This window comes from Triturus cristatus, chromosome 12 (assembly GCF_964204655.1).
Source record: "Triturus cristatus chromosome 12, aTriCri1.1, whole genome shotgun sequence".
NCBI lineage: Eukaryota > Metazoa > Chordata > Amphibia > Caudata > Salamandridae > Triturus > Triturus cristatus.
Window position 1 is genome coordinate 276836540 of NC_140595.1, and position 26025 is coordinate 276862564.

The following is a 26025-nucleotide window of genomic DNA, read 5'->3' on the forward strand; positions in this document are numbered from 1 at the left end:
GCCTATGCACAAGTTGCTCTTTACTTCATCTTTAAATTTACAATCTCTGGGGGCCTCTCCTGGAAAGCCCTGCTTTGGAAAAAGACTGTACTGTGTCTGAATCTCTCTCTGGCCGGCTGATGTCTACTTGGCCACTTCCTTGTCATGAGGTCATGTCTGCTCATGGTTGCGGTGTCTGTCAGTTGGACCATGATGAACTAGCAAAGAACAGAGCTGAAAAGAATCAAGTTCATGGTGCGGCACCGACTCACATCTGCACATTTCAACATATGTGCCTGGCTGCCTCAAGTGATCTGCACGTGTGTCTACTCATCATCTCTTGTAACACCGCCCCTAAAATCTGAAATATGTTTCCCCGTTCCCAGCATCGATCTTTCTCTTCCTGTTTTCAGATCTGGATTAAAGCTCGTTCAGCACGTGTTCACCGCCACCGCCGCAATCCATCTTTTCCAACCTCATCTTAAACCACTGCCACACTCCTCTCTCCACACTCCCCCACAAGATGAAAGCTGCTATTTAGATCAACCCCTGTACATTTAGACCATCCCTCTCATTATCCCTCCTCTCGAAAATGCAGCTTTACCTATGCTGTACATAAGCCTCCATACCTTCTCCTGGCTTCAGGTGTCCTTTTTATGCAGTGTCTCTCTCTATGTACCTAGGAGCAATAATTACATGACACTAACACCATTTTACACCATATATCCACTCTCCGTATATTCCTCGCTCCCACCATATATCCACTCTCCATATATCACTCGCGCCCACCATAAATCCACTTTCCATATATCACTCGCTCCCACCATATATCCACTCTCCTTATATCACTCGCTCCCACCATGAATCCACTTTCCATATATCACTCGCTCCCGCCATGAATCCACTTTCCATATATCACTCGCTCCCACCATATATCCACTTTCCATATATCACTCACTCCCACCATTTATCCACTTTCCATATATCACTCTCTCCCACCATACATCTACTTTCCTTATATCACTCACTCCAACCATATATCCACTTTCCAAATATCACTCGTTCCCGCTATTTCCGCTTTCCAAATATCACTCGCTCCCACCAGGCCTCCGTATGTCGTATCATTTTGATGTTACACTTTATCACTGGTAATAGAAAGCTCTCAATGTGAGGCACTCTGCACCCTTGGGCCTTGTATGTGCCATAGGAGGCTCCATGGATAATGAATAGTTAACATGCTTCAGTTGGCTAGATGCAAATCATGCACTGTAGTGGTCTATAGTGTACACATGCAATCTAGTGTTCACCAGTTGCCGCTGTTAAAGACACATGACAACTCCGTTGCAATCTAGCTTTTGACACATGTATGTATTTTTCAACTCTGCATTGTTGTGCTCCTTGGTGGTCTCGTCTTTCGTCAGCGAAGAGTAATCTCCATGAGGGTGGTCCACATGGTGGAGGTAATTGAAGCTAGAATACTAGCCGAGCAGGGCTGCTTCCTTGCGAGAGTGATCAGCAACCCTGCCTCGGCCTGCCGGCAGCACCACATATGTTTTCAAGTTCTCCTTGAACAAGTAATAACTTTGTTGAGATCTGTGGGTCCGGTGCAAGTTGGTCAAAAGTATGGTAACTCAGGAGGACGGATCACCTTCCTCCAGGCTTGCCTCTAGATGACGTTTTAGAGTGGTCAGTTTCTGTATTTCAGGCCCTTATATCAGAGTGTTTTAGGAGCACTGCACAGTCTAGCATTAAATATTAGGCCCTTGACCCACAGTTGGTGCAGTGATGAGAATTCACAGGATATGTTTTTTTGTCTTTATAGGTTCCGGCATACCCTTGTTGACTTTGAAGAATTTATGTTGGTGAGCTGTGCAAGCCCAAATGTAGGAGGCTACAATAATCACGCCTGAAGACGATCGAAGATCTCATAGACTCAGGTTGGTGTTTGGCGTTCAACATTGGTAGTACCTGCTTGAGCATATTCAGCTGTTGTTTCACGTGTGTGGACTGGAAGAAGCCATGGTGTGAGGGTAAACTCATTGCCAAACATGATTGCCAGGTTCCTGCCTTTTCGAAAGTCTTGGCCACCACAGGTAAGATGGAGGTGTCATTGGGAATGTTGTAATTTTCAGCACTACTGTTTTGACGTGACTGAGTCACAAATGGATGAGGAATCTATGGGAGCTTTACTGATAATGGCACGTAAGAGAACTACATGAGAGACTGGACTAAGGACGCAATAGGAGGCGCGAAGAAGATGGCTAGGATTAGGCAGTTTCCATTGCGATCAAGAATTAGGGGAAACCAGCCTGTTACAATTCTTGAAGATGCAGCCTTGAAGAGATTGCCCTTATTTGTCTCACTGCATGCATTAGAGCTGTCATGCACAGTGTGTGTCTGTGGGGTGGTCTTCTGAAGCATTCTAATGGCATTGGGCTAAGCAGGAGGTTAGCCTCATCGGTGCAGCAGTCTTCCATTGAGGTCACATGAGATCAGCGTACGTTGTTCTGTAACGTGATTCTTGGCTACAAAATAAATCTATTTGTCCAAAATGTAGGTTTTGAAACACAAAACTGCTGGCCTCACTATAGAATTATATTTTTAGAAATGCGTCCAGGGGATTAACCTTTGCTTTCCTTGGGTTGTCGCCCTCTGTACCTAGGCTCTAGTTTCCCTCTTTAATATAAGTAGCGAAAACATCCTTCTGACTTGCTCATGCAGCAGAGTCAGTTCAGCATCCTTCATTCCTTCTCCTCCTCTTATGTGCTTATAGAATTCAGCCCACTGTAAGTCCTTCTGATGCCAACGTCAGTCATGACATCACTTCCTTTCAATCTCCAGATGATCTGTCTAATCCACTCCTATCACTTGCATCTCATTAACCTCAACACATCTCCTGAGCATCTATGTTCCACTACAAGGCAGGTGTCAACTGCTACATTTTATCGGTTGGGATTTAAGGCATCCAATGTTGTGTCCAGTTTTTCTGAGGCTTAATGACTAGAACAGACCTCCTTCCCTTTCAAGTAGTAGAAGAACATCAGCTACTACTAAGCAGGGGTGACCAAAATTGCATCCTTTAAATGAAATTTCATGAAAGGTTTGCAAAATTACAGTTTCAGAGCAAAATGTAGTTTGTCAGTATCTTGTGTGACTTTGCAACAAAGAAGTCTTGTGATATACCACCAGGAAACTCGTTCAAGCAGAAATGTGCTTTCAGCCAGATATTTTCTACCTAAGTCAGTCTCCTGCAAATAAAAGATATTCAAAATTATGTAGTTCAAATTTTTGAAAAATATCAGGAATCGCACATAATTCCAGGGATGAACTGACCCCTACATTTTCATGTTTCCCTGTAACATCGGTGTAAAGGTTGTCTAGAAACCGGTTCATCTTGTCTTCCACTGTGTCAGGTATTTCCTGCTTGCCTCTGTGGACTAAGGCCCACTTATGTTTCCTGATCCCTTATCTGTGTTTTCATCACCCTACCGAAGGCATGAAATATGTCGCAGTACAGTAACAAGATGCTTGTCTTCTGTACAGTGCACATATAGAGGTGAAGGGTCCATGTCAGTTATGTGTATCAGGAGACGCATAGGTTTGGTGCAGAAAGCAACTACGTAGAAAGTACACTTAAGGCATGACATAAGTCAGTTACTTATTTAATGACTTCATATAGTGCTGTTCTCACCAAGATGGGCGTTAGCGCCCTTTGTACAATAACAGCAATGCAGAAGTAATTTCCCTATTCCAGTAAACTGTGAAGCAACATTGAAACTGAGTACAGGGTAACCAGGAAGGAGAAAGGTAGAGGTTCATGGAAAGAAATTTGAATATATTATTTTCATATTGCCCATGGGACTGGCCCTCGTGACAAGGTTAAGAGTACCAGAGGGTGGATACCGTTTCTGGATTGATACAGCAAGGGGGCTGAGGATGAGATCCATTTCTTAGGCCAGGGTTCTCCAATGAGTAGCTTGTGATCTACTGGTATTCTTCCGGCTACCTATAAGAAGCTCTCCTGTGTGGAATCTTGAAGCTTTTGCTTGGTTGAATTAATATTTGGAAGCGAAAATTTTAAAATTTCTTTTTGAGACGAAAATGTGTGTTTTTCAGAACTTGAAGCTGAAATTTGGAGAAAATTGCCTGAGTTTCCAAAATATATTTAAAACTGATATTTAAGTGATCATGCAGCGATCAGGAGACGTATTACTAACAATATTACCTTGATCTGGAATTGCAACTACCGTTTCTCCAAGGTTGAGCTTCGCTGTACTAATGAATAAACTGTCCTTGTCTGTACATACCTTTACCACTAGATAGGCCTGCTCCCACCCTTAGAGTGGCGGGTGCAGGCAGAGTGACCTTGGCGCTGAGATAGCATGTGCCCGGTCTCAGGATCGAGACTCATCCTTCTGTATCTCCTTTGTTCACCAGATACCAACTGGAAATTTCCAGTCAGGGTGTGTCCTTGTTGGTTCTGAACTGTACATAATGTATCACCATGCATGCTAAGGACAGTCCCTCTGCAGCAATCCCTGGACAGACTGGACTCCACTCAAGTGTACTTGAATAAAATATAGTTGGCTTGTATTCTCTACTGTCCGACCGACTCTTCGTCTGTATGGAAGGCTGAGAGGTGGTCGCGAGTGACCCAAGTGGCCCTAATCGGGTCACTTCCTTCAGTGGCATCAGTTGGGTAATGTCAAGTCTTATCTCAGCGAAACCGGAGTTTTTCACAGGTCTTTAAAATACCATTTACATGCTTTTTGTGAACTGGTTAAGAAGGCTTTTTTTTTTTTCACTGGTTCCAGCACCCCCTGGGTCCCCAATCTGCCTATTTCTTACATTTGGATTTTATTTTTACTGCCACTGTGCAAGAATGCATTTAAGGCATCTCACGAATAGGGATACCACGAACCCAAAAGAAAAATACCGGCCATTTGTTGTTGTTTAAAGAGGCTGCAAATGTCTCACCTTGACTCTAAATAGAGCAGTAAATAAAATGGAATGTATTCATCTGTAGCAATACTTTTCGGTCTTTGTTTCATCTAATTATTAGGCATGGATCTTTAATGCAGCCCTAGAACACATTTAAAAGTGCTTTCTATTTATATTTGCTGTTAGAAGTATGCAGAGAAAAGTGATAACAATACCAGTGTTAGGTGATATTGCTTATTTTTATACCAGCTAGGACATCAAAATACCGGCAGAAATCCGGTCAGCTGGGAACCCTAAGCACAAGACTGAAAGTTTTTTGCAGGATGAGCAAATTATTTATGTCCTCCACCTTCCATCCCTGATACAATGACACTGGGGCCGACCAAACAGTCAGTATACACAACAGTGTGCAAGCCACTCCCCCCCCCCCCTTCCCTTGAGCAGGACCGCCCACTTCCCCTTTTTCTCTATGTAGGCAGCCTACATAGAGAAAATGGCCCGGTTGGGGCGCTCTCCCCTGCGTCTCACCAATCACAACGCTGCCATTGCAGCATTGTGATTGGCGGAGGGTAGGGAGGGAGGCTGCCTTTCATGATGATCAAGATGAGAGCTGCAGGAAATGGAATTCGAAAACGCAGGACGGCGGGAGTCGGACCCATCGAGAAGCTGAGGTGGCGCGGGATGGTAAGTTTTATTTTATTTTTTAATTAAATCCCTCCCCCCATCCCCACCGCGTCTACCCCTGGACGGGCGCTGGAATTACAGATAAATAACCCCGGGCAGTAACTGAAGGACGCACACACAACTCCTAAACCCAGTAAAGCAGCAAGGAATGCAGAGGGGCCTTTCCAGAGAGGGACTCTAAACTTTGCGGGTCTCAGTCAGAGGCCGCTTTGGGAGAATCGATTTCTTTAAGAGTCCCGGTGACCTTACTATCTGGCTCTGTAGGTCGATCCTGTCGATATGGGCAAACACTGATGCCCACGTACCCCGTTTTTTCACTCCTGGTGTTTATTTACATTTCTGCCCCTTATACGCGTCATTTCGAAGACCATTCCTGTGATGCGTTAGTTTGACATTGTGTGCGACACTTCGTTCAACATGTAAAGGGAACTCGTGGGGTTTTCCACCTTACAAACAGAGATAAAATCTCTATTGTAAAATCTCCACAGTACGAAAACCTTGATAGGACTAAATCTAATAAGGGCGCTGTGTTAAAACAAGTACTCCGCACCCTAAAATAGTGCCTCTCAACAGAACACAAATCAACAGCGCAGAGAGACCTCACCTGAAAGTCTGCATTTAAAACGTTATATATTAGGGGAGAGGAGTTGGCCTAACGGCTAGGGCGCTCGACCTCGGACCTGAGGAAGCGAGTTCGAGTCTCGGTAATGACGCTGAACATCCTGTGATTCTGGGCAAATCACTTAATCTCCCTGTGCCAAACAAAAAAATAAAATTAACGTGTGTCCTCATGTAACGTAACTGGTGCTATGTAAAGCGCTCTGATACCTGATTGGATTTGGGTCAAGATCGCGCTATATAAAACTCTGCAAAAAAAAAAATGTATTACAATGCGCTCACCCACTGCCTTTTACATTTATAGTTTCTAATGTTCTTTGTAAATTCAGTTTCTATGTGTGTGACGAGCCATTTTTAATTTACAATTGTTTGACCCACCCTCAAAAAACCTATTTTCCGCACAGGGTTGTTCAAGGTCCTCTCCGTGTGCTTTCCAAGTAAGTCCTGTCTACTTAAGACTTCTGCCTTGTGTCTCAACTTACCGCCACTTAATTGCCACATTAAATCTGTTTTAAAAATCGAGGTTTTCATCTGCAGCATTTTGTGAATTTGATTTTGATATTGTAACTCTTGCATGAAACATTTTAGTCGCAGATCCGAGTGCGCAATGTCATTGTATTTCTTTTTTGAGGCGGGCTGCGGGGTCAGTCCTCTTAGCTTTTGCTTAATTGTACACATTGATTTCAAATGTTACATCTTTTTCCAGGATTCTGCTGATGTAGTAGGTTGCATATCGATTGGTCAGTAGTTTCCGATGTCTCTAGGATATGATGTAGGTGTTTTTCATAAGTGATAGTTTGTTAAAGTTGCTCATTACTGATACTCAGGAATGAGACAGGACAATAAAGCTTTGAAAAGAACAGAGGAAGCAAGCGTGCGAGTGGAAAGAAGATAGCTCCCTGCGTAGAAAGGAAGCGCCTCTAAGCACAGCGGGACACGAGTTTGAGAGACGGAGAGTAGAGGGTGGTCACCCAAAAAGGAGCTAGGAATGAAGGTAAAGAAGGTGAAGGTGGCAAATAGGAGTAGAAAGGAAAGTGGGCGAGAAAGGAAATGAGATGGTGAGTGAGAGTCACATGGCAGAGAAATGATTGCACCATACATCTGAGCCCCACACCATCATGGGCATTGTTTCTTGGTTGTCACCTCTTTCTCAAATTTGCTTGAAAATGCACCATTTGCCCACTCTTTAGGTGCTTCGGGCTCGCTCGCTGCGCTCGCCACAGTACAGTACTACAATTGTTTTACGCCTCACCACTTTCAAATGTCACCAGCCGCCACTGCTTGGCAGTTCAGGCTGCACTGTTCCCATGAGGAGGAGGGTCAAGAGTTAGCGGTCTGTGGTTTCATTCTAACACATCTCTCAGTCTCAAGGGATATATTTACAAGCCCCCAGCGCTCCAGTGGCGCTCTCTGCCAGCCCATGTTTACAAGGCTGCGCTAAGCCATTTTGTGTGGCCTAATGCAACTTGTAAATATGGCCCTCTGCAATGCCAAAGGGGCGTGCAATTGGTGTTCCTGTGGGCGTTCCCAGCAACACCCATGGCTTCCTGACAGTGCTCCAGATTTACAAGGATCTGTAAACCTGGGGTAGTGTCAAAAACAAACTCCTTTCAAAAGGAGGTGTTAATGTGGTGCAAGAGGAGAAATACTTTTATTTCTCCGCATTTTCGCTCTAAAAGGAGCCAACTGCCAATATTGTTTTTGTGCAGGAAAATGTCCCTTCCTACACAAACTTCCCTGCAATGCAGGCCCCTTGCACCACGGTGCAGGGGGGCCTGTGTTGGTGCTAGGCAGCTTGTTTCACATTGGCACAGGGGTAAGCACAGGGATGAGCCGTATTCTTGTTAATACGGCGCATCCCTGAGTTTTGGAAGTGGCGCAGATCTGCACAGCAAAATTGCTTGCGTCACCGCGCTGCACTATTTTCATATAAATATGCCCCTACGTCTTTCACAGGCCCCGGCGTTGACTAGACTCTGCCCCATCCCTACTTGGAGGCAGGTGTAGGTGGCTGACTATGCTATCCCTAGCAGCCTAGCAGAGGCAGCTGCTGGGAGCTGACTCTACCTCACACTACCAGGCGAACTGGCCGGACAGGAAATCGCCGTGTTTTCTAAGGGGTCGGTTCCCTTTGCATTTTACAGCCACGAGGACATGCCTGTCGCTTCCTCGTACTTCATCCACAAGCCTTCTGGTATTTCTACTGGTATTTTCGTATGACCATGGAAAAAATGTGTTTTTCCATGACGGTGGATGTGTCCTTATATGGAGCTGAGGTAGTGGGGAGCAGGTTTGAAGCAGTTGCTTGTGGAAACAGTTGCTCTAAGATTTGCTTCCTTGGGAACTGAAGGGACTTCAGCAAACGAGACCGCAGCGATGGGAGCGACCCCCTGCAGGAGCGACGCTGGGAACGACATCCCGCCGGGGGCGGGGCGTTCAAAGGACAGCGCGTTCCCGGCGGAAACTAAGAAACCTCCAGAGGTGCGAGCCGGGCGGAAGGACCGGCGCTGTAACGTGGTCCCGTGTGGCGCCGGGGCCCTAACCCTTCAGGGCTACCAATCCTGTAGGGGCCCCATGCAGCCCAAGGCCAATGCATATCTGCGCGACTCGGAGCCCCGGATCACATTTTGCAGGGAGGGGCCGTCATTTTGCTTCACGCGACAGAGTATGACGTGTTATATACGGTTCCAGTGGAGGATGAGTGTAAGAGAAGGGGGGGGGGGGGGGGCGGAGGACCGAAGGGATGAAAGGAGGACGGAAGGGGAAGGACTTATGGGAATGGTAGGAAGGAGAAAGTAATTAACGGGCAGATAATTGAAAGAATAGAGGGAAAGGACAGGATCGAGGGTAGGATGGGGGGAAGGAGGGATGCAAAGGAATCGAAGAAAGGAAACATGTAAAGGACGGAGGTATGTAAAGGAAAGAACGACAAAAAGGAAGAAGGAAGATTTTGGAAGCAAAGGAGGGAAGATTGTAAAAGTAATAAGGCTAAGGGTGTGGAATACTGGAAGCAAGGAAACTCGAAGGGATGAATGGATGGATGGACAGACTTTTAGCTGGGGTTCAATGCAGAGGGTTTAGTGACTTCCATTTACGTTCCTTATTTTTCTCGTTTGATGAATAGCAGCATGGCTCGATAGTCACATTGTAAGTAAAGATTTCTAGGGTTATTAGTGCCTTTATTCATATAAACTGTTCTTCTTAACGAAAAAAAATGCTCCTCCTAAGGGTAAAGCAATAACCCCCAATTTTATGCCTGAAAGCCTCGACTTCGCCATCAGCAGTCCCGAGCCTTTGTTGTGGACAGACAGGCGTTTAAGTGGATCGGTCCCGCTGGGCTTAGAAACTGACATGGAGACGGGTCCCTCCCTATAGGGCCCTATGTTCATGTACTTGATTTTACAGGCACAGATTCTGATTGAGTGCTGAACAATGTCTTTAAACCTGTTCAAGTAATCTATGTCAGTGAAGCAGCCCTTGTTTACATTTCACCTGAATTAGTTAATCTTGTGTTTGCTTTTTCTAGGAGGTTGTGTTTCTGTAGGCTTTTTTTCATCCCACACATTACTCTTACATAGTGCGTACTGTGAAATGAGACGCCTCTTGGTGTCTTTGTGAGCTCAGGTTGTCAGTGGCTATTTAAGAAGGTCACAAGGGACTGCTCTGGAGTTCAGGCTGAAGGTAGTGCAAGTTCCTCACATTACCTTTCAATGGGTCATGTGTACAGAATACATGCTCATCCAATCCTTGGCCTCGCTGCAGAGCGTACAGATTATTGGTGAATGTGAAAGTGCGCGAAGGAGGTAGAGAGCGTACAAGAGAGGAACGGCTTGAGGTGTGAGATATGCAGATGGAGGACTTCAGAAAGACGTGGGGAGAAAAAGGCCTTAAGTGTCTAATAAAGAACCTGTAAAGGAAAGAGAAGTGAAGGGAAGAACGGAGTGATTAAGACTCCGAATACCACTAGCCTTACACACACTCGCATTTTCAGAATTGATAAATATTTTTGATTCTGATCAAAATCAGTGTTACTCATTTATCTTATATAGATAATAAGCATTGGCGCACAGCCAATGTTTCTGGATTATTTTAGGTGTATGTCCACTGTCGTTATGTCTGTATGCAGAAGTAAAAAGCTTACATAGAAGCAAAAAATACTTTTGGGGGGCATGCTATGGGAAGCACAGGATTTTAGTTTAAATATTTTCATCCATGCCCTTAAGTACATAGGCCAAACTTCTTGGAAAGGATTCCTAGGTAGGCTTATTAGCCTACATCCCATTTAGAGACCGCCCCAGTTTTTCATCCGACTTAAAGTCCTGTGCAAGGTAATGCATGGAGGAGAGTCCAGGTTAGAAGAACGAAAGGAGGGACAAGCCAAGGGGACACAATAGAGTTTAGCAGATAGAGATGAGTTGAGCGGCAGGCTACACACGCGAGGACTATTTATCTCAGCGCCTTCCATAGCGCCTACGACTGAGGTAGAAGCTCAGAAGCCTGTGCATCACATTGTGGGACAGGGTTAGATAAGAGAAGCTGTAAAGCCTGGAATGAATCTGCAGATGTATGCTGAAATGTATCATTTTTATGCCACTTGCGCCCGACATGCCACAACAGCCTCCTTCAGTGGTGCCCGATGGGATGGGTGTCATCAAAGTGAATGGAAATGTAGACCACAGTTTATATAAAGAATGCAGATGGTCCGAGTGAAGCGAAGTGTGCAGCATGGAATCCCTACAGTACCTGCCCCTATGTGTTGTTCCTCTGCTTGCAATGAGCCACATGTATGAAAATGCACTTTTGCATTTCCTAAATAGCGACTCTATAGGAATCGCTATTTAGGAAATGCAAAATGATAAGTATAAAATGGCCAATTTCCTAATAGCGATTCCTACATAGTAGGTATAACTACTAAGAAATATCAATTAGGAAATCCCGTGCAATTCGTGATAATGGGCTGGTTTTGCAGTTCCAAAATAGCGATTTCCTATTAGGTTAAACCAAGGAGGGCTATGGGCATAAGGCCACCCGTAATGCACCACAAAAATAGTAGTGCACATGTAGAGCACACAAATGCCCGTACGTGCACTTTATTGTACTTCAAAAAATGCATCTTAGGGTGCTTTTTAGGTTTTGCCTGACCCAGCGCATGCGCTGGTCTGGCGAGACTTATTGAGAGGGCTCCAAAAAGTGCTACCAGGCCAGCCTAGAGCTACAGTGCATGTGCGCGGGCGCGCGCGCCGCGCTTCACCGTGATTACTTTAACTTTCGCGGCCTTTCACTTTCGCGGCCGCACAGCCGCTTTGCATACCCAATAGGTCTCGCTTTTGGGACCTTATAAGTATTTAGTTATGCAACTGTTGCATGGCTAAACACTTATAAGGTCCCAAAGGCGAGACCTATTGGCTATGCCAATGCTTGTTTAAAATTGCACATGGTTACCATCGACTTTGAGTCGATAGTAATTGCATTTCCTAAATGCCCATTCTGCTTTCAGGCAATGCTTTGTACGTGTGCTAAGAAATCACAAACTGGAAATCCCTATTTGCGATTTCCTATTTAGGGAATCACAAAATGCAATTTCAGGTGCGTAGAAATCGTATTTATCAATTCCCTAAAGGCCTTTGTACATAGGAAAAGGCTGTTTTGCATTCCTTAATGGGCCAAACGCCAAAATTGTGATTTGGCCCATTACGAAATGCAAAAGGCCTGTGTACATCTGGCCCTATGGGACTGCGCCACCGAAACATAACCTTTTATGATGCTCCAGTGGTGCAGGCCCCTCAGTCATATCTATGAGGCCCTGCAAAGCCACCCTACGTGGCTCTGCAGGGCCTCATAGATATGGAGTACAGCAAGGCAGCGCAAAGTGGTGCTTGGCCTTACTCAACGTCAAGGAGGTGTTTCATGCGCATTGCTGTGGGTTTTCCCACGCAACACCCATGGATGTTGAAACATTCCCAGATTTACAAGGATCTTCAAACCTGGGAATGCATCAAAACTATACGCCTCTGCAGGGGGAGGCGTAACAATTGTTTTTGTGCAGGAAGTGCCCCTTCCTGGACAAAAACAATCATGCCTGAGTTGCACATTGCCCTTTCATATTGGCGTAGGGCAGTGCAGCAAAATGACTTGCGATGCTGTACTATTCCAGTTCTTCGTGAATAAGGCCCTATATGAGCAAATCTCCTCACCCACCCATTTGTGCGACTATTTCAACCAGAATGTGTGTGTTGAGAGTGTATTGCGCAGCGTTAACTTACACAGTGCCACGTGGCACCCTCAAAGCCTGTGACATAGTATGGAGACTCGGGCAGAGTTAAGGGCAAAAGAACGAAACGCATGGTATGCTAAGTGTGCACTGAGTGAAGTGGGATTAATGAATGAAGCCTGGCATCTTCCTGACGTATTATGAAAGGAGGTATTCTGGTCACCAATCCCATAATGCTTAGTGCTGAGGGTCACAAATAGAAGACCTATAGGCCTAGTGGAAATAAAGATATCTTTAGCCGTTCCTGATCCACATAGGTGCACTACAGACACTGGCTGCTGGGATGGACACCTCCCTGCCAGTTACAAGAGTATGGCTCGGCAGGTGATTTCCCGGAGGTATAAAAAAGTTTATTATGAAATTGCCAAAACAGCTACCTATTCCACACTACGATTTGTAATGACTTCTCTGCCCTGCCTTCTATTTGGCAAAATATAAACTCTGGTACAGAAAAAGAGACCAACATGAAATGTCAGCCGCCATGCTAGTGAGAACTATGTTCCAGGTTTAAACACTTCCACACAATGCAGGGCGGAATCCAGATCTGTGCTGCCATGTTGTGCAGGGGAAACACACGGCGGAGAACCTTCTCTCTCATGATTGGCCAGTCACTGCTATAATCACCTGCACTGCTGCACAAACACACTGCCCTGTGCAATGCACAGCCGCGCACCATGGGGCAGATGTGAGTGTGCACTGTCTAGCATAGGACCTCTACTGGAAGCATGCCCTTCTAGTACCCCGTTTTATGCATAGACTGACTAACTCAGAAAGCTCCCATGCATTGATTGTGCGCTGTGGACTACAGCACATCTGCAATACATTGTTTTTTAAGGAAACAAACTCCTTTCTCCTAGTTCGCATCTGCTGCAAGTAGGGGGCAGTTTGAGATTTAAAGCCCAATCTGGTTATCTGTTAGATCGGGCTTTGCGTCAAAATCTTTGGGTGTTTGCACCCATCTGCTCCAGTAATCCCCCTTTGACGCCAATCTGTATTTGCACTGAAGGAAGGAAACCTTTCCTGTGTGATAGCAAACAGCAGCTGCAGCTTTGCACCACTTGGCATCGCTGTAAGGCCTAACTAAATGTGGGGCAAAGTTTTCACCACAGCTTTGACATAGTCCATGCTCTGCCATCATTTTACTTAAGGTACTCAGATGTAAATCCAGTATTTGTAAAGCGCACAGCTACCCGTAGGCATCCCGGAGCTGGGGGCCGTCGGGAAGATTAAGCGAGCTATTGCCCAGAGTCACATGGTGCTGGGCTGACCTGCCACCAGTGCCGGGGATCGAACCGTGATCCCCAGCGTCCAGCGTCAGTCGCCCTGGCCGCTGCGCCACACCTCTAAAGATGAGCTTTAATGAAACCCTTGTACCCAATCCATTAATCCATTCTACTCTGTGATGGTGTATGTGTCTGGGAGATATCTATCTCTCTATACACATATATATATTACCTACTGGCGGTCGCCAGTAGGTAGTTATAGTTAGGACCACGTTTCCATAGGAAATCCGCAACATTCTATTTTGAATAACTTTGGCGCCGGTGGACGAATCCTCGCGAATTTTTCAAAATAGGTGGGGCGCTACGCTCCGCTCCTACCCTGAAAGTCTCGGGGGGATTCGTCAAGCGGGGGCTGAGATAAAAGGGGGGTCCCAAAACTCGTTTTTCCCATGCATTTTTCCATAGGACCTTTAGACAGGGCTACAGCCCGAACGGCTGAACAGAATTACTAGACATTTGGCAGAGAGGTAGTCCTCAGGTCAAGGAAGTGCCTTTTGTAGGTTTGGTGTAAATCTGTTCTGTAGATTCTGAGAAAATAGCCTTTAAATCAATATATATATCTGAGCCAGCTTACGGTGCGCTTACGGTACGCTTACCGTACGCGTACGGTGGCGTGCGCGAGCGCGATTCTGATTGGCTCTTAGATCTTAGTAAACATTCGAATCGGCCGAAACCAGGAAGCGGCGGCCGCCATTTTCTCTCTCGCACTGAGAGTGATGATTAAAATACAAAGCACAAAAACATGTAAAGGGGCTGTTTAGACAGCTCCCACACACATAGCCATGTTGAGGGAGTCCCCAAAGATCACCCAAGGCCAAAAACGGAATTTTTATTTTTTCGCTAATTTCGCCGATTACGCTTACCGTACGCGTACTGTAAAAAAATATAAAAACAAAAATATTATCCACTTTCTTTCCACCCCGTGTGCAATTGGTGCCCGAAGGGCACCAATTGTGCATGGCATATATAGAGATGTGAAAAACTAAAATATTAAAAAAAAAAATATTAAAAAAAAAAATTATCCACACTCTCCCCACCCCGTGTGCATGGCTTATAACCGGTGCGAAAAATTTAAATATTACCTTTCAAAATGAAGTGCATCATATGTCCTCCATGTGCGCACGGTGCGCGAAGCACATCGTGCGTACATGGCCCATCTAGCGTAACGTGGGCACGCGGTGCGCGTAGCGCACCGCGGGCCCACCGTGCGTGCACGGCACTAACTGCGTAAAGTGGGCGCGCGGTGCGCGAAGCGCACCGCGTGCTCACTGTGCGCGCACGGTGCGCGAAGCTCACTGTGCGCGCACGGTGCGCGCACGGAACGAACTGCGTTAAGTGGGCGCGCACGCCACGAATGGCGTAAAGTAACTTAGCATTTAAAAAACCGTACAAATTCACTGAAAAAACCATAGGTTTCACACACGTTATAGTTAGGAATTAGCATTTAAAAAACCTTGCAAATTCACTGAAAAAACCATAGGTTTCACACATGTTATAGTTAGCGGAAATTTTACTGATAAAAACCCAATGAAATTCTCCCGTTATAGTTAGTGCAGGCAACTATAACTCACGCGACCGCAATCTTCTGCTGATGACATATGTGTCTTTATGAAAAAAAAATATTTGTAATATATGTATAGCTAAAAATGTATGGAAGAAGACATGGGCAAATAAGTGTCTAAATACAGTATTAGCATCAGCAGAGGATTGCGGTCGCGTGAGTTATAGTTGCCTGCACTAACTATAACGGGGGAATTTCATTGGTTTTTTATCAGTAAAATTTCCGCTAACTATAACATGTGTGAAACCTATGGTTTTTTCAGTGAATATATATATATACCACTCATATAGAGAGAAATACATTCCATAGTGACTCCCATACCAAAGAGTGACAAAGAAGGATGATGCCCAAGCCCTATGTTACACATGCATCAAACAAGAAACCATTCCTCCATTCATTTTAGAGCCAAGATCTACTGCCCATGGGAATAGCTAAGTGGATATTAAAACAAAGTGGACAGAGAAGGACACCAAGAGCATATGTACTGACTCAGTGGAGATGTATGACATACTGTTGTCACATGTTCATCAAATAAGACCCAAAGTTCAGAGGTCACAGCTACTCTGGATCAATTGTTGCAGTCCCGCCTTTCCACTGACAACCCGCTCCTCCACGTGTGCCAGCGCCCCTGTACAATGACTCGAACTCATGTCACTAGTGGGCTCTCCACCCGCTCCTCCACTTGTGCCAGCGCCCCTGTACAATGACTCGAACTCATGTCACTAGTGGGCTCGCTACCCGCTCCTCCACGTGTGCCAGCGCCCCTGTACAATGAGTCGAACTCATGTCACTAGTGAGCTCTCCACCCGCTCCTCCACGTGTTCCAGCGCCCCTGTACAATGAGTCGAACTCATGTCAGTAGTGGGCTCTCCACCCGCTCCTCCACTTGTGCCAGTGCCCCTGTACAATGAGTCGAACTCATGTAACTAGTGGGCTCTCCACCCGCTCCTCCACTTGTGCCAGCGCCCCTGTACAATGAGTCGAACCCATGTCACTAGTGGGCTCTCCACCCGCTCCTCCACGTGTTCCAGCGCCCCTGTACAATGAGTCGAACTCATGTCAGTAGTGGGCTCTCCACCCGCTCCTCCACTTGTGCCAGCGCCCCTGTACAATGAGTCGAACCCATGTCACTAGTGGGCTCTCCACCCGCTCCTCCACTTGTGCCTGCGCCCCTGTACAATGAGTCGAACTCATGTCACTAGTGGGCTCTCCACCCGCTCCTCCACGTGTGCCAGCGCCCCTGTACAATGAGTCGAACTCATGTCACTAGTGGGCTCTCCACCCGCTCCTCCACTTGTGCCAGCGCCCCTGTACAATGAGTCGAACTCATGTCACTAGTGAGCTCTCCACCCGCTCCTCCACGTGTTCCAGCGCCCCTGTACAATGAGTCGAACTCATGTCAGTAGTGGGCTCTCCACCCGCTCCTCCACTTGTGCCAGTGCCCCTGTACAATGAGTCGAACTCATGTGACTAGTGGGCTCTCCACCCGCTCCTCCACTTGTGCCAGCGCCCCTGTACAATGAGTCAAACCCATGTCACTAGTGGGCTCTCCACCCGCTCCTCCACGTGTTCCAGCGCCCCTGTACAATGAGTCGAACTCATGTCAGTAGTGGGCTCTCCACCCGCTCCTCCACTTGTGCCAGCGCCCCTGTACAATGAGTCGAACCCATGTCACTAGTGGGCTCTCCACCCGCTCCTCCACTTGTGCCTGCGCCCCTGTACAATGAGTCGAACTCATGTCACTAGTGGGCTCTCCACCCGCTCCTCCACGTGTGCCAGCGCCCCTGTACAATGAGTCGAACTCATGTCACTAGTGGGCTCTCCACCCGCTCCTCCACGTGTGCCAGCGCCCCTGTACAATGAGTCGAACCCATGTCACTAGTGGGCTCTCCACCCGCTCCTCCACTTGTGCCAGCGCCCCTGTACAATGAGTCGAACTCGTGTGACTAGTGGGCTCTCCACCCGTTCCTCCGCGTGTGCCAGCGCCCCTGTACAATGAGTCGAACCCATGTCACTAGTGGGCTCTCCACCCGCTCCTCCACTTGTGCCAGCGCCCCTGTACAATGAGTCGAACCCATGTCACTAGTGGGCTCTCCACCCGCTCCTCCACTTGTGCCAGTGCCCCTGTACAATGAGTCGAACTCATGTGACTAGTGGGCTCTCCACCCGCTCCTCCACTTGTGCCAGCGCCCCTGTACAATGAGTCGAACCCATGTCACTAGTGGGCTCTCCACCCGCTCCTCCACGTGTTCCAGCGCCCCTGTACAATGAGTCAAACTCATGTCAGTAGTGGGCTCTCCACCCGCTCCTCCACTTGTGCCAGCGCCCCTGTACAATGAGTCGAACCCATGTCACTAGTGGGCTCTCCACCCGCTCCTCCACTTGTGCCTGCGCCCCTGTACAATGAGTCGAACTCATGTCACTAGTGGGCTCTCCACCCGCTCCTCCACGTGTGCCAGCGCCCCTGTACAATGAGTCGAACTCATGTCACTAGTGGGCTCTCCACCCGCTCCTCCACGTGTGCCAGCGCCCCTGTACAATGAGTCGAACCCATGTCACTAGTGGGCTCTCCACCCGCTCCTCCACTTGTGCCAGCGCCCCTGTACAATGAGTCGAACTCGTGTGACTAGTGGGCTCTCCACCCGTTCCTCCGCGTGTGCCAGCGCCCCTGTACAATGAGTCGAACCCATGTCACTAGTGGGCTCTCCACCCGCTCCTCCACTTGTGCCAGCGCCCCTGTACAATGAGTCGAACCCATGTCACTAGTGGGCTCTCCACCCGCTCCTCCACTTGTGCCAGCGCCCCTGTACAATGAGTCGAACCCATGTCACTAGTGGGCTCTCCACCCGCTCCTCCACGTGTGCCAGCGCCCCTGTACAATGAGTCGAACTCATGTCACTAGTGGGCTCTCCACCCGCTCCTCCACGTGTGCCAGCGCCCCTGTACAATGAGTCGAACGCATGTCACTAGTGGGCTCTCCACCCGCTCCTCCACGTGTGCTAGCGCCCCTGTACAATGAGTCGAACTCATGTCAACGTGTGCCAGCGCCCCTGTACAATGAGTCGAACTCATGTCACTAGTGGGCTCTCCACCCACTCCTCCACGTGTGCCAGCGCCCCTGTACAATGAGTCGAAACTCAGGACACTTGTAAAAACACACACAAAAATAATGTGTCCTTGTGTAATGAAATTGGTGCTGACGTAAAGCGCTTCAATTTCTTCGGGTCGAGTTTGCGCTACATAATACCGGAAAATAATCCTACATTTTATAAGTCAGCCACCGTCCTGACGCCTTTGTGGATAGGATCAGGCGGCAGCCTCGACATATATTCACGGCTGCTTCTGGTACGCACTGTGTGAGCTTCACTTTTCCCTAATGTCGGGGAGGCATGCATGGTAGGGTGACCAGACATCCCGGACTTCCCCAGACAGTCCCGGTTTTCCGAGTAGTGTCCTGGTGTCCCGGTTTCTTAATTTGGAACCCATGTCCTGGTTTTTGGAACAAGGACAAGTCAACCTGTGCAGTAGAAGTGAAAGGTGTAATTTGTCTGATTCAGGCAGCGCAGAAGGATATGGGCTGAATGCATGCTGCAGGAGAGGGGCGACAGAGTGGGGAGGAGGGCAGGGGGGCTGGCAAAGGTGAAGCCATAGCTAATGTTCTGTAAGTATAGCTTGTGTGGCTATATTATATACGATATATAAAAAATATATATATATATTCCCCAAAAAAATATCGGGAAAGGCAAATCATAATTCAGGATAAAGACTTTAGTCCTACTTTTATGTCTGACCTGTCCTGTTTTTTTTCTTCTCATACCTGGTCACCCTGATGCACGGTACTCTACGGACACATATACAGCTTATACCAGAGGCCCTTGGATCTGATCCCAAAGAAGATAATTACATGGATAAAGCAGTATCTGTGTTTGGGGGGTTTTACATTCTTTTCTTCATTGAAGGGATACTGAAAATGATATTGAACACCTACGGACTGGTACAGTTCTCTTGTCTGCATACTTTCTCGTGGTTCTGATGTGTGTGCTTGTTTCCTGCTGGCGGCTAAAGATGTTTGAATTCGGCCTCTGGAGATTACTTCCGAGATATTTGTAAATGCAAACCCTTCGCTCTTCTATGACTTCACTATCCTTTTTCAATACAAATAACAAACATATTCACTTGTACTCATTTCCCTACTAATCCTGTTTGGGTTCTGGAGTAGCGTGCTACCTGCTGAAAAGCGCTTCAACACCTCATCAGGCATAGCAAGCACTATATAAATGAAATCCCTTCCCTCTTCCATCCCCCCGCTATGCTTTTTTAATCCAAAGAACAGACTAGCATGTCCGCCGCTCAAAATAATTTCATATTTCCCTGTACTAATTCACCACTAATCTTGTTGGGTTCCCGAGTAGCGTGCTAGTTGTCGAAATAGCGCTTTGAGGCCTCGTCAGGGGTAGTAAGAGCAATTCCAATATGATGTGTAGGTGCAGCAGGATGGGCACCATGTTGACATTCTTTTGGTTGCTCGTGCTCGTTCCCTTGCACCCTGAGCTACGTTTGGGAGGGGGGGGGGGGGGGCGGGGTCTTCCGCCTGATACTCGCGTAACGTTTTCTAGATCCTCTGCCCGTTCTCCAGCTTGATTCTCCGCTCCCTCCGCCGCCCCCTTTTCTCTGTCGACTCTCCCAGCTAGCCCTCCACTCCTTGTCCAGCTCTCCGTGTCTCGTCTCTGTTCCACCTCTCTCTTCCATCTCTGCTCTACCTTCCACCTCTCTACCCTTCTCCTAGTTCGCTCTCGTTCTTCTCACTCTTTCCCTATTTCCCGTTATTCTCCCTTCAATGCTTTCTCTCATCTGCTCGCTCTCAAAGACCACCTCTCTCTAGTGTGGTTTCTCCCTGGTGCTTCCTCCTCCCTCCCCCAAGCGCTGCCCCTCTCCCCGATTCCGCGACACCTATCTTGCTCACCCCCTCCTAAGTTCCCTCTGCTTCTCTGCTCTCTCTTCCCGCCCCTTACTCTCTCTCTCTCTCAGCCTCCGTCCCCCCCCCTCCCTCCCCCAAGGAATCCCTCCGCTCTTTCAGAATTAATGGTATTAGGTTAACCCTTACTTCCATGCCATCAATCATCCGTCCAAGCGAATGTTCACCCCGCTCCTCGCAGGAACCACTTACCCACGCTCCTCACAGGAACCACTTACTCCCGCTCCTCACAGGAACCACATCCTCTGCCCCTCACAGCAACCACATACCCCGCTCCTCACAGGAACCACATACCCCGCTCCTCACAGAAGCAACGTATCCCCGCTCATCACAGTAACCACATACCCCCGCTCCTCACAGGAACCACATACCCCGCTCATCACAGGAACCACATACCCCCGCTCCTCACAGGAACCACATCCTCTGCTCTTCACAGGAACCACATACCCCGCTCCTCACAGGAACCACATACCCCGCTCCTCACAGGAACCACATACCCCCGCTCCTCACAGGAACCACATCCTCTGCTCTTCACAGGAACCACATACCCCGCTCCTCACAGGAACCACATACCCCGCTCCTCACAGGAACCACATACCCCCGCTCCTCACAGGAACCACATCCTCTGCTCTTCACAGAAACCACATACCCCGCTCCTCACAGGAACCACTTACCCCGCTCCTCACAGGAACCACATCCTCTGCCCCTCACAGCAACCACATACCCCGCTCCTCACAGGAACCACATACCCCGCTCCTCACAGAAGCAACGTATCCCCGCTCATCACAGGAACCACATACACCCGCTCCTCACAGGAACCACATCCTCTGCTCTTCGCAGAAACCACATACCCCGCTCCTCACAGGAACCACATACCCCGCTCCTCACAGGAACCACTTACCCCCGCTCCTCATAGGAACCACATCCTCTGCTCCTCACAGAAACCACATACCCCGCTCCTCACAGGAACCACATACCCCGCTCCGCACAGGAACCACTTACCCCCGCTCCTCACAGGGACCACATGCGACCACTCCTCACAGAAGCCACATACCCCCGCTCCTCACAGGAACCACATACCCCCTTCCTCACAGAAGCAACGTATCCCCGCTCATCACAGGAACCACATACGACCACTCCTCACAGAAGCCACATACTCCGCTCCTCACAGGAACCACATACCCCCAGGAACCACATACCTCCGCTTCTCTCGGGAACCACATACCCCGCTCCACACAAAAACTACATCCCACTGTTCCTTATTCAAGCCACGCACTCAATCCTTACTCAACCCCCACAACTCAGTCCTACATGAGACTACAATTCCCACTCCCAAATTAAACCTCAGGCCCACTCCCTACGCAAACCACAGTTTAGCCTTACTAAATGAGCAGCCTCGTCCAGTACTGAAACCTCGCCCCCGCCATACTTATTCAAGCTACAGTCCTGTGTCTTAAATCACACCACAGTCTGCCCATCCACCACAATTATCACTAGTTGCTAAAACCCCAACCCCACTCGTCCCGGATCCCCCGGCATTGTGACTCATTAAGCATACTCCAGTCCCACGCCATACTCCTATCACAGCCCCGCGCCCCAGACAACCCACAATCTGCACTCATTCATTCACAAACACCAGAGCCCCTCATTACTCAAGCCACGGCTGTCCCTCAACTCTCAAACCAAAGCCGCACATGACACTCGAACCACAGCCCCCACTCATCACTGGACCTGCCCCACTCATTTATCAAAATATAGTCCCTGACCATCACTCAAACTACATCCCCCACCCCCACTCTTCACTCAAAGCCCGCACATGGCCGGCTTTGGCAACGGCGAGCTGGGCCCAGGCCCAGGGCGCCTATATTAGCGGGGCGCGCACGTAGGTGAACTCCCGAGAAGCCTTGTTAAACATTACTCAAACCTCATTGCTCAGACTTCAGCCCCTCTCACTACTTACACCTCAGACCCATGCATTACTCACACCACATACCACTCACTTCCATCACAGCGCCCCCCCCCCCCCACACAGAAACAACATTCACCCCAGTCCTCTCCCCCGTCGCCAGCTGCGTTCCTCACTGATGCCCCACACAGGCGTTCCCGCTCAAACGGCAGCCCATCTCTAAACGGAACCCGCAGCCCTGTGCCCCGTGCTCTGTCTTCTCAGGCCCGCATCCAGAGTTATGCGCCCTCCACAGTAATCCCGTCACACTTTCCTTTTAACTAGACATTACTTTAAAAGTATTTTTTTCCACATAATCTAAATCAACGTACTTCTTCTTCCTTAAAATGATCTTGCTACACTTTTTACTGTCCTCTTTTTACATTTTAATTCGGTAATTCCACCGTTTCATTTTACACGTAATCACCATGTGTACACAGAATCATGTTCATGCGGTGGCGAGTAAAAGCCACGGAAGGTCAACTTGTAAAAGAGAAGTAATTGTGCATTATTGCCATGTGCTCAGAGCGATAACAGCTGTTAATGGGCAGACGCATTAAGGCAATAACCTTCCTGGCACGCGCTGTCACCAGTCAAAGCCCAGGCAGGTAGATAAACATCCTCCTCACAGCCCGTGGCTGCTCCGTGTCCCTGCTGCGCCCTCACTGAAGTTAGAAAGGAGTCCCACGGGAGTAGTTAAAGCCCGCTTTCTAAGCACAGTGATTGGATGAAGCATCCTCGGCATCGCATAGGCGGCTGGTGCCAATATAAAACAGCCGCTACATATTCACGCACATACACACTTCTTTACCCCATACAGATAATAAAACATGGTGCATTAACGCTGTAGCAGATTGGTGACGTATACACGCCGTGCAGGAGCAGGGCTGCAGCCAGTATGCCTCCCCTGTATTCCTGGGGCATCATTGGTATACGGAGCAGTGGTAGCTCAGGTGCTATAAAGGGCCCATATGATGGTTTGATAGTTTACATGTTATACGGCGGCCAGTACCAGACCCCATGTGCACTTCGAAGCATGCGCACGTTACATACCACATGCTGCACAGTGCTGCGCCGCTCTTATTGTGGTCTCTCCTATATTGCACCCGATAGAATGTGCATCCTTCACTCCTAGTGTATAGAAACACCGCCACCCACATACACCACCTGCCCGCCGTGCAGCGAGCAGCCAGGCACACACCGCAGAAGGACACAGGCGGCAGTCCGCATCAACAGGGAGCAGGCAGGAAAGTTATGAGAAGAGGTGACGAGGAAGGAAGAAGGAAATGCCTCTTTAAATAATGCACAGAGCAGAGCCCTAGCAAGTCAGGGCAGTCGCGGCAGCATCTGCCAGTCCCCCAGGCGCTGCCCCGCAGGCAGGTGAGAGCCTGCAGCTGCTCACTAGCATGGCATCAGTCAGTACACGACGGGAGCCCTCACTCACCTCACTCATCGTGTCAGGAGCTGAAGGGGGATTCCAACTGGTGCGCAGGGGTTAATTCTGCTATCTCGCCTCTCTCGCCGTGTTTCGCTTGTCCCTTTGCACTTCTTTCGTTCTTCTGTCTGTGTCGCTCGCTTCTGTCTGCCTTCCGTCCCTTTCTGTCTTTTCCTCTTCCTCCCTCCCTATCTATCTCGCTCATTCCCAGCTTCCTTCAGACTCATTTATAGCTCTTCACTTGAGCCGGCGAGTGGCAGCTGGGGACAGCCAATGGCGAGGGCCCCGGCAGTTTGCTGCATTTCCAAAGATGGGCATAGGGGAGCCGCCCCTTGGAAGGGGTGATAGTAAACACGAAGAGCAGCGGAGGGGAGGCATGTGCGTAGCGCTGGAGTGTAGGCTAGGAGAGCGGAGAGTTGCAGGCTGCCTGGAGTAGGTTAAATGATGTGGGGCTCGAGTGAGGGGGAGGTGGTGCAGCTAGAGAGGAAGCCAGGTAAGGGTGCGAACGAGCGGGTTCGGAGGCAGACAGGTGGGGGGAGGGGGAGAGACTGCAGCGCGGCACGGCCGTCAAGAATGGAGAGCGTGCCGAGAGTGTGGTGACCGTGACATGTGGGCGCACCTGGGGACGACCGTGCTTACAGAATGTGTTTTTTACGTAGACTGGTCCGGTGTTGGCTCCTGGGCAAAGAGATGCCTGGTCCGTGAGCTGGTCTGTTGGTGGCATATGAACCGAATTGTTTATGGCAGACATGATGCAGTGGTGAAAGTAGCATGTGGTTAAAGGTGGTTATGGTAAGTGGGAGGGGCCGATGGGGCAACATGGACAGGCTTCTGGATAATCTGTAAGTAGGTGTCATTGGTATCAGTGGACAGTTCTTGTGCTGACATGACGGCAGACATGGAGGTGCGCCAGGGTTACAGTAATATAAGCAGAGACGGTCGCTTTAGGTATTCAGTAGGCGGAATGTAAGGTTTTAGATGTGCTTCTTTAGCACTGTAAGGATGGTGGTATGTGGGCACCAGTTGTGCTAGGTTGCATGTCTGGTTATGGCATGTGGGCCGAGCAAGGATGACCAGCTTGCAGAGACTGCCTGGAATGTGGTTTAGACTGCTGGCGTGTGAGGTGAGACTGATGTGTGGATAAACAAATCTAGCATTTGCATAGGGGCAGGTTATGGCAGATTGCTGTGGCACGTAGACAGGTGGCTTGTGAACAGTGATGGCTGTGATAGGGGAGCAGATCTGGTGGAGACATTTCAGTAGATGCAGTGGTGGGAAGGCATGCTGAGTGGTCAATCAATCAATCAGGGGATTTTTTAAGCGTGCTACTCACCTGTGAGGGTCTCAAGGCGCTGGGGGGGGGGGTGCAGCTTTGGGTCAGCTGAAAAGCCAGGTCTTGAGGCTCTTCCTGAAGGTGTGCAGTGTGGGGGGAGTGTCTGAGGGTGGCTGTGAGCTCGTTCCAGGCTTTGGCTGCAACGTAGGAGAAGGCTCTTACTCCAGCTCTGGTTCTGTGGGTGCGTGGGGTCGCTGCCTGGGCGAGGTCGACGGAGTGGAGGTTTCTTTTGGGTGCGTGGAAAGAGATTCTTCCTTTGAGGTATTTGGGTCCGATGTTGTGGAGGGATTTGTAGGTGTGGGTGAGTAGTTTGAAGGTTACTCTCTTCTTGACCAGTGGAGGTCTCGCAGGTGTTGCGTCATGTGCTCATGTCGTTGGGTGCCGAGGACTAGTCTGGCTGTGGAGTTCTGGATGGTCCGGAGTTTGTGTAGCAGGGATTTGTTGATTCCTGCATAGAAGGCGTTTCTGTAGTCCAGTCTGCTAGTAATGAGGGCGTGGGTGACGGTCTTTCTGGCTTGGGGGGGGGGGGGGGGGGTGATCCACGTGATGGCCTTGTGGAGGACGCGGAGGGAGTTGAAACAGGTGGAGGTGACGACATTGATCTGCCAACTCATGGTGAAGGAGGAGTCGAGAATGATGCCGAGGTTGTGGGCATGGTCCGTCGGGGTGGGTGGGTTTCCGAGGGCCATCAGGAGCTATCCCATGTGGTTGGGGAGGGTGCAAGGACGAGGACCGCTGTCTTCTCCGAGTTCAGTTTTAGGCAGCTGTTGCTCATCCAGGCTGCAACGTCATTCCTTCCTGGAAGCTGAGTTTGGTATCTTCGGGGTTCTTCGTGAGGGAGAGGATGAGTTTGGTGTCGTCGGATACTATGCTGAGCCCATGCTGTCTGACGATGGCGGCGAGGGGGGACATGTAGATGTTGAAGAGCGTGGGGCTGAGCGATGATCTTTGGGGTACACCGCAGTTGATCTCTGTGGGCTCGGAGAGGAAGGGTGGGAGT

The 26025-nt window shown here is 48.9% G+C and overlaps 1 protein-coding gene across 1 annotated transcript in view; it reads right to left on the reverse strand.

Annotated features, from left to right (window-relative positions):
• PCP4L1 (Purkinje cell protein 4 like 1) overlaps positions 1-23923 on the reverse strand; it is a 285781-nt gene extending 261858 nt beyond the window's left edge. Inside the window, exon 1 of the mRNA XM_085638663.1 lies at positions 23702-23923. Coding sequence (XP_085494789.1) covers positions 23702-23710 — 9 coding nt within the window. The 5' untranslated portion in view covers positions 23711-23923. The remainder of the gene's footprint in view (positions 1-23701) is intronic.
• Between the last annotated feature and the right edge of the window lie 2102 nt (positions 23924-26025).